Source organism: Rhamphochromis sp. 'chilingali' (assembly GCF_963969265.1).
Source record: "Rhamphochromis sp. 'chilingali' genome assembly, chromosome: 7".
Classification (NCBI taxonomy): Eukaryota; Metazoa; Chordata; class Actinopteri; order Cichliformes; family Cichlidae; genus Rhamphochromis; species Rhamphochromis sp. 'chilingali'.
Window position 1 is genome coordinate 22,138,301 of NC_137934.1, and position 8,908 is coordinate 22,147,208.

Consider the following 8,908-nt stretch of genomic DNA (forward strand, 5'->3'; position numbering starts at 1 on the left):
TCGGTGCGGCTTCGTAGCTTACCAAAGTCATACTAAAACATTTTTGACAGATTTTTGAGTGCCGTGTAGCACATAAAATCGGTTCGAGGTCAGTAAACACAACCAGAATTCATACATAAGGCGCAAGGACAATTTTTGAGAAAATTAAAGGATTTTAAGTGCGCCTTATAGTGTGTAAAATATGGTATATGGTTTTCCTTTGATCTTAGCAAATATCTACGCCCCTGATTGGGACAATCGCAGTTTTTTCACTAATGTCTTTTCGCGTCTCCCCAATATGTCATCACACAATATCATGTTTGCGGGAGACCTAAACTGCTCATAATGTGCTATGGACCTCAGTTCACACATAAGTACGCTTAGTCAAAAGTCACCAGGCATCATTCAGAGCTTTCTTGATAATTATGGGCTAGCTGATGTTTGGAGATTTCGTTATCCTGCTTCACATCAATACACTTTTTTTTTTCCATAAAACGTATACTCGTATAGACTATTTTTGGGGGGAATAAAAAAAAAACTTATCCCTTTAGTTACAGAATGTGATTTCAGATCATTCTCCTGTTGTTTTTTCAATGCGTATTCCTGATGCCTGCTCTGGAGATTAAACTCCATGTTGATAGCGAATGAAGAGTTCGTCAGTTACAAAAGGTCATAATGAGATTTTTTTTTTTCCTCGCTATCAATCAGACCCCAGAGATGTCATCATCAGTCATTTGGGAATCTCTAGAAGCATCTGAGAAGCATCAAATAATTTCATTTTGTGCCAAACAGAATAAAAGTGCCCCTCTCAGTTAGCTGATGAAATTACATGCTGTGTATAGCCACTCTCCTGAGCCTGTATTATATACACAGCAGTTAAAATCCCAAAATGAATACAATCTCACAAAACAGGCTGAGTATCTGATTTCAAAGTTGCGCAGCTATGCTTTTGAACATGGAGAAAAAACAGGCAAGTTGTTAGCTCACCAGCTATACGACAAAGAACAGCTAACCAACTATCCTTGAGATCCACAATGAACAGGGAATAAGGTCCACAGGTAACCAAGATTTAAATAGGTTTTTAAAAATACTATCAGACTTTATACAGCTCCTCCCAGGCAAACGATGACATAGCGCTAGAAAACCTTTTTGAGAGACTTGATATTCCCTCTTTGGGAGAAGATGCGATTGCTAGTGTGGAGGAACCTATCTCTAAATTTGAAATTGAAACGGCCATACGGAGCATGCAGTCTGGAAAATTTACTGGCTCCGATGGGTATCTGATTTTTTTTCATAAAGTTTTCTGACCAACTGAATTCACTGTTAAAATCAACTTTTGACAAATCCTTCCTCTCACAATCCTTGCCTCCAACAATGAATCAAGCAGTGATCTGTTTAATTGTAAAACAGGAAAAATACCATTTACAGTGGGGCAAAAAAGTATTTAGTCAGCCACCGATTGTACAAGTTCCCCCACTTAAAATGATGGCAGAGGTCAGTAATTTGCACCAGAGGTACACTTCAACTGTGAGAGACAGAATGTGAAAAAAAAAAATCCATGAATCCACATGGTAGGATTTGTAAAGAATTTATTCGTAAATCAGGGTGGAAAATAAGTATTTGGTCAATAACAAAAATACAACTCAATACTTTGTAACATAACCTTTGTTGGCAATAACAGAGGTCAAACGTTTACTATAGGTCTTTACCAGGTTTGCACACACAGTAGCTGGTATTTTGGCCCATTCCTCCATGCAGATCTTCTCGAGAGCAGTGATGTTTTGGGGCTGTCGCCGAGCAACACGGACTTTCAACTCCCGCCACAGATTTTCTATGGGGTTGAGGTCTGGAGACTGGCTAGGCCACTCCAGGACTTTCAAATGCTTTTTACGGAGCCACTCATTTGTTGCCCGGGCGGTGTGTTTTGGATCATTGTCATGTTGGAAGACCCAGCCTCGTTTCATCTTCAAAGTTCTCACTGATGGAAGGAGGTTTTGGCTCAAAATCTCACGATACATGGCCCCATTCATTCTGTCCTTAACACGGATCAGTCGTCCTGTCCCCTTGGCAGAAAAACAGCCCCATAGCATGATGTTTCCACCCCCATGCTTCACAGTAGGTATGGTGTTCTTGGGATGCAACTCAGTATTCTTCTTCCTCCAAACACGACGAGTTGAGTTTATACCAAAAAGTTCTACTTTGGTTTCATCTGACCACATGACATTCTCCCAATCCTCTGCTGTATCATCCATGTGCTCTCTGGCAAACTTCAGACGGGCCTGGACATGCACTGGCTTCAGCAGCGGAACACGTCTGGCACTGCGGGATTTGATTCCCTGCCGTTGTAGTGCGTTACTGATGGTGACCTTTGTTACTTTGGTCCCAGCTCTCTGCAGGTCATTCACCAGGTCCCCCGTGTGGTTCTGGGATCTTTGCTCACCGTTCTCGTGATCATTTTGACCCCACGGGATGAGATCTTGCGTGGAGCCCCAGATCGAGGGAGATTATCAGTGGTCTTGTATGTCTTCCATTTTCTAAAGATTGCTCCCACAGTTGATTTTTTCACACCAAGCTGCTTGCCTATTGTAGATTCACTCTTCCCAGTCTGGTGCAGGTCTACAATACTTTTCCTGGTGTCCTTCGAAAGCTCTTTGGTCTTGGCCATGGCGGAGTTTGGAGTCTGACTGTTTGAGGCTGTGGACAGGTGTCTTTTATACAGATGATGAGTTCAAACAGGTGCCATTCATACAGGTAACGAGTGGGGGACAGAAAAGCTTCTTACAGAAGACGTTACAGGTCTGTGAGAGCCAGAGATTTTCCTTGTTTGAGGTGACCAAATACTTATTTTCCACCCTAATTTACGAATAAATTCTTTACAAATCCTACTATGTGAATTCATGGATTTTTTTTTTCACATTCTGTCTCTCACAGTTGCAGTGTACCTCTGGTGCAAATTACTGACCTCTGTCATCATTTTAAGTGGGGGAACTTGTACAATCGGTGGCTGACTAAATACTTTTTTGCCCCACTGTAGATTGTAGTTCATGTTGTCCAATATCAACACAGACACCAAGATCCTGGCTCAAGTGTTGGCCCGTCGCTTACACAAGTATTTGTCCTCCATTATTTCACCAGACCAGATGGGCTTTAATAGGCATTCTTTTTTTTTAACAGTAGAGGTCTATTAAATATAATTTATACCAATGTTAAAAGTACATTGGAAACGCTTAAAAAAATTGGCTTTTATGTTCCCCTCTAGCAGCCCTCCGGACTAACAATAATCTGTCCCCCATGACAGGGATGCCCTCTGTCTCCTCTTCTTTTTGCTGTTTCAATTGAACCACTAGCTATTGCTCTGAGACAATGTGTTGGTGTTGAGGCAAAACATTGAGAGGGTATCGAACATGATGTCTCTCTTTATGCCGACAACATGCTTTTATTTATTTCCAACCCATTGAATAGCCTCCACAAACTTTTGGATATACTTATAATAATAATAATAATAATAATAATACATTTTATTTATAGACATCTTTAAGACCCTCAAGGTCACCTTAATGCATACTTGAGGAATTTGGGACAATTTCTGGATATAAAGAGAATTTTGGGGAGAGCCAGGCAATGCCTATCGGTATGACAACTGGGGAATTTATTGTCTATTTTAGCCCCATTTAAACCCAGCTATAACAACTTTAAGTACATCTGGGTGACACAAAAAGACTTGTATAAAACTATCTGCCTTTATAGTCGAAGCTTAAAGAGGATTTTGGAAAACTGGAGTTTTGCTTCTTTCGCTGGGTGGTAGAATAAATTAGGGGTGTCAAATTATCGCGTTAATTGCGATTAATTAATTACAATGCTATTTAGCGCGTTATGTTTTTTAATCTCGTTAATCTAATTTTTAATCTCTTGACGTCATTGATTTTGTATGAGAGTTGCTATGTTATAAAATCCGTTTTTATGTGCTGGGCTCCTTGTGCTTGACTTGTTGGGGGTGGAGTCACGTCGTGAGGTCAAGGTGAGAAGTGGTGATTAGCTTACAGTGTGGATATGGAGGCGCATCTGAGAGTTGTTGGCCCAATGAACGGGAAATTTGTATTTCATAAACGCCCCGACGGCACCATTGACAAAGGTAAAGTGGTCTGCCTAGAGTGTAAGAAGGAGTTTGCTTACCACCGAAGCAGCTCAAGTTTGGCCTATCACCTCAACGCAAAGCACCCAGCCGCGAGTGCAGCAACAGCTAGCAGTGAAGACGTTAGCAATATAGCAAGCCAGAGCAAAGCTTTTCGCCAAACAAAACTAGAGAATACCCCTCGTATGAGCAAGTCTGCGACCGACAGGCTGACTAATGTTATTGCCAAGTGGATAGCGATGAACTGTAGGCCGATAAATATAGTAGAGGACGAAGGATTGACAGAGGTGTTGCAAATTGCGTCCAATGACCCGTCATACAAGCCGCCGTGCAGGACTACAGTAACGACCAAAATCAGCAAAATGTACGACGGCGAAAAGAAAAACAAACTTGAGATTTTGGCGGAGGATTCTCCCAACTGTGTTGCTATAACCGGAGATCACTGGACCTCAGCTGGCAACCACAGCTATTTTGGGGTGACTGGACACTTTATTGATAGTGAGTGGAACCTCAACTCATTTGCACTGACCGTCATGAGAACAGAAACCAGGCACTTTGCTGATAAATGCGCCGAACAGTTCCTCAAGGTAGCAAATGACTGGGGTATTGAAAACAAGATATCCACCATTGGCACAGACAGCGCAGCAAACATGCTGGCTGCTATGAGAGCACTTCCATATGAGCACATCGCCTGCAATGCTCACATTCTCCAGAGGACCATCACGGTATGTCTCGATAGCAGTGGTTTTGTCGGTGTACTGGCAAAGTGCCGCAAGATTGTTGGTCATTTTAAACAAAGCCCTGCGAGTACCACAGAACTTAACCAACAACAAGTAGCACTCGGAAAGAAGAGCGATCAACTTATACAGGATGTACCCACCAGGTGGAACTCGACTCTCGCAATGGTCTCACGCCTCCTATGTAACCGAGAGGCTGTCCAGGCTACGTTGGACCAACAGAACCACAGGTTGGTCTTGCCAACCGAAGCTGAGTGGGCGAAACTGCAGAGGCTGGAGCTCCTGCTTGAACCATGCAAGTAAGTTCAAATAAACACCTTCCCATTTTAATTATATAAACTACTGTTACATGTGTAAAATCAAAATTAATGAACATAACAAGGAACTTTTAAGGACAATTAAATTGGAAATCAGTTACACTTTGATTTAAATGAATCCAGCTAGGTTTATTTAGCAAACCTCTCCACCTCTGCAGGTATGTGACAGAGCTGCTGGGTGGTGAGGCCTACGTCTCTTGCTCTGTAGTGCTGCCTGCTTTTCGCCATCTGTACCGTGTCATGGACATTACTGATGATGATCCTGCCTACGTGGTGAAGTTCAAGAATGCCTTCCAGAAGGATCTGGCAGCACGACGAGCTAATGGCAACGAGATATGGTTCGAGGTGGCCACAGCATTGGATCCACGGTTTAAGGATTTGAAATGTCTTCCAAGAGAAAAGAGGGAACAGGTAGGACAATAAGGTTAAGCTGGACTAATGAGTCCAATTCATTATCAAATCAAACTTTTATTTATTATATGGAACACAAAGTTCTTTACAAGATTAAATAAAATTAAAAAAAGCACTTAGTTTTAATCACAATCATTCATTCATTCATTCATTCATTCAGGTGTGGACCATTCTGGAGAATATGCTCCAGGCAGCAGAGCCCAGAAGAGCAGATAGTCTCCAGCCCTCCACAGAGGATGATGGACCAGCTCAGAAGAAGAGGAGGAGCGAACTCCTTCTGGGGTCTGACTCTGACTCAGAAGATGGAATTGAGTCTGGAGAGCTGCAGCGCTACAGAGCAGAACCCAGCATCAGTATTGATGACTGTCCCCTGCAGTGGTGGTATGCTCACTCAGGAGTCTATGAAAAGCTGTCAGTCCTAGCACAAAAGTACCTGGCCTCCCCAGCTACCTCTGTACCCTGTGAGAGACTCTTTAGCCTTGCAGGCCACATAGTGCAAAAGAAAAGGGCAGCCTTGCTTCCAGAAAATGTTACCAGGCTGGTGTGTCTTAGCGACTGGCTGAGGAAGAAGAAATGAGACACATGTGGTCAGCATAGCTGCTGTGTCATTTGTAGCCTACTAGAATAGATTGCTTGATGTTCAGCACTTTTTTTTGTGATGGAAGAATACTTTGATGTGCTAACTTGCAGCACTGCAATGTCAGTTTTATTTTTCATTATCTGAAGCAGAGGAATTTCAGTGCTGTATTGCTCAGAAAAGAGCAACTCTGATGTGCTAACTTGCAGCACTTAATTTATTTGATTTTATTTGTATTTATTTTTCCACTTATTTTACAAAAGAATACAACAGTATGTAAATGGTTGCATCTGTTTAACGTTTGTTAAACAATAAATGACTTTATAAAGTCACTTTCTTTGTTATATCAGTCTTTTGGTCTGCCACAATAAGTTGAGGGCTTTCCTCAGCTATTTTTAGGTGAGATTAAAAAAGAGATTAATTAGATCAATTAATAAAAAATCATAATTAATTAATCTCTATTTTTTTTTAATCTCTTGACAGCACTAGAATAAATATCATCAAGATGAGCATATTTCCTAAATTTTAGTATTTTTTTTCAATGTTTTTAACAAAGTCTTTTTTTAACAATCTGAACAGTCACATTTCTTCCTTTATTTGGACCAAAAAGCCACCCTGTAAAAAGTCTAACATGCAGTCATTCATTCAATCTAATAAGTGCCATTCAAAACAGAATAAAATCATTGATTTGATTGTGAAACCCTTTCTTTTTGCATTTTAAAATACCACTTTTGATTTGGATGAAACTAAATATCTGTACAAAGGACACAACGCAAAGTTTTTGATTTCTCTCAAAACATATATTCCTTTTCATGTTGAACAGATAATATCTTTAATTTGAGTCAAAGTGATTTGCACTTGAACACGCCCACCAGAAATAGACCGGGACCAATTTTTATTCTGCATGGCTGCTGGAAACATCGTGTCACATCTTTGATTAATTTCATCTGAAAATAAACGTAAGTAAAGCCAAGTGTGTTACAAAAGCTTTTATAATTTGTATTGCCAAAATTGCAGAAAATAACCCCATTTAAGCTGGGTCGACAGCCACCCCCAATTTTTGCATGATTGTAGCTGCTAGCTACAAGCTAGCTAGCTATCCGGCGCGACGTTAGAACTGGTTACCAGAAACCGACCATCACAGTCAGGAATGCAAGTTAGGCAAAAAGCCGTTTTTTACCAGTATACTAACTGGCTAGCGTTACCACGATGCATCGGTGGTGGATACAGCTAGCTAGCTTAAGTTCATAGTTCATAACATTCATAGTATAACTCCGTGCTCCGCTTCGTTTGAATTTTTCTGGTGAGCTCGCGGTTTCTAGACACAAGCTTGTGTTTGTGCGCGCACGTTTGTCTCTGTCTCTCTTCATATAAATATCTGTGTGTTATGTGTGTGTACACCGAGCGCAAAAGATAATTATTAATGTGCATGATTTAGAGACAGAAATAACAAGCCAGCATGTAAGATCAATGACATAAGACTAATTCCTTCAATTGACTTTCAGGCGCGGCTCTGAAAAATGTGCATTTTCTGAAGAAATTTTGATTTTAACAGCAAAAAACTGACCCTATGCCAAACTTAGTCGCTAATGGCTGGTCTGTAGACTGTTTGGTAAACCTAAATCAAATTATAGTACTAGCTTTTTATAAGGATGTGTATGTCATGTTACGTATTTCTTGGTTTTTCTATGTTATGTGTTTTATAGAGAAGTAACATTATTCTTTTTTTTTCTGTATGCTTTCAGAACCACAGATTGCTCCATCCATTCCATGGCTGAAGCATACATTTTCATTTAATCTGAACAGGTATCATTTTGCATTTACACTGCACATCCTTTTTAAACATGTCATAATAATCTAGACCCTCCCTCATTATCCTCTCATTCACCTTGCTGATGTGTTGGCACTATTGTGTGCAATAATTGCTCTCTCGGCTTCACCCAGGTGTGTGCTCAGTGCTGGTTGTGTAGGGAGATGTGCCCCATTTCCCCTTTTCTAGTCTTTGTAATTGAAAAGCACTCTGAAAATCACTTTTGTAGTAGTAAGTAATATTGCTATTGCATTAGTTACATCCATATTGTGAGTTAGTAAGAGATACTTGTCCACTAATTTCCTCTGTCCAGTTATAAATGCAGCAACATTTTCTATGGAGGGCAAATGGAACATTTCATTTTGGTTGTGTCCTGTTATTTTGGAGTGTAACTACTTAAAGAGTAACTGAAGCCTAACAACTTGTTTTGCTTAGAAACTGTTATAATGGGTTTTTACAACGCAATCTTCCAGTTTTGGGCAGTTTTTGACATTTCTGTGTAAACTTGTTAAATTCTACCCTTTTTGGTCTAACTCTTACACATGGTTTACATTGGCCACAGGAACACTTCGAAGTGGTGTGCTTAGGAAAATCATACACTGTCAGCTGCTCCGCTGTTCATACCAGATGCATATTTCTCCACAACGGTCCAAAAGCGCTTCTGTTCATCTGTTTATTCAGAGCTAACCCCCCCCCCCCCCCCCAAGTAACTGGCTTTGAGTAATAAAATACCTGTTTGAGACCAACCACTTGTCATTCATTCGGAAGCTACATTCATTTATATTTTTCCAAAATGATTTGGCGACCCCAAGAATTATCTCGCGACCCCAATTGGGGTTGGGACCCCAAGGTTGCGAATGTGTCTTAGAGACGATGCTGGTGACTGGCATGTACCGCTGACGTAGGCATGAACTGCTTTCAGCCAATCACAAAATTCAAATGCAA

General features: G+C 40.7%; 1 protein-coding gene across 1 annotated transcript; it reads left to right on the forward strand.

The window, feature by feature from the left end:
* Positions 1–3,799: 3,799 nt before the first annotated feature.
* On the forward strand, positions 3,800–6,537 carry LOC308399659 (E3 SUMO-protein ligase ZBED1-like). The gene is made up of 3 exons (XM_080887020.1): positions 3,800–5,147; positions 5,324–5,576; positions 5,737–6,537. The coding sequence occupies exons 1-3, from the start codon at positions 4,030–4,032 to the stop codon at positions 6,151–6,153; spliced, it is 1,788 nt and encodes a 595-aa protein (XP_080743146.1). The 5' UTR covers positions 3,800–4,029; the 3' UTR covers positions 6,154–6,537.
* The last annotated feature ends 2,371 nt before the right edge of the window (positions 6,538–8,908 follow it).

Bases quoted from the DNA above. Each gene is read 5' to 3' on its own strand.
- LOC308399659 (XM_080887020.1), top strand. From the start codon at position 4,030: ATGGAGGCGCATCTGAGAGTTGTTGGCCCAATGAACGGGAAATTTGTA. The intron at 5,148-5,323 runs GTAAGTTCAAAT...CCACCTCTGCAG, and splicing joins CTCCTGCTTGAACCATGCAA to GTATGTGACAGAGCTGCTGG. The intron at 5,577-5,736 runs GTAGGACAATAA...TCATTCATTCAG, and splicing joins CAAGAGAAAAGAGGGAACAG to GTGTGGACCATTCTGGAGAA.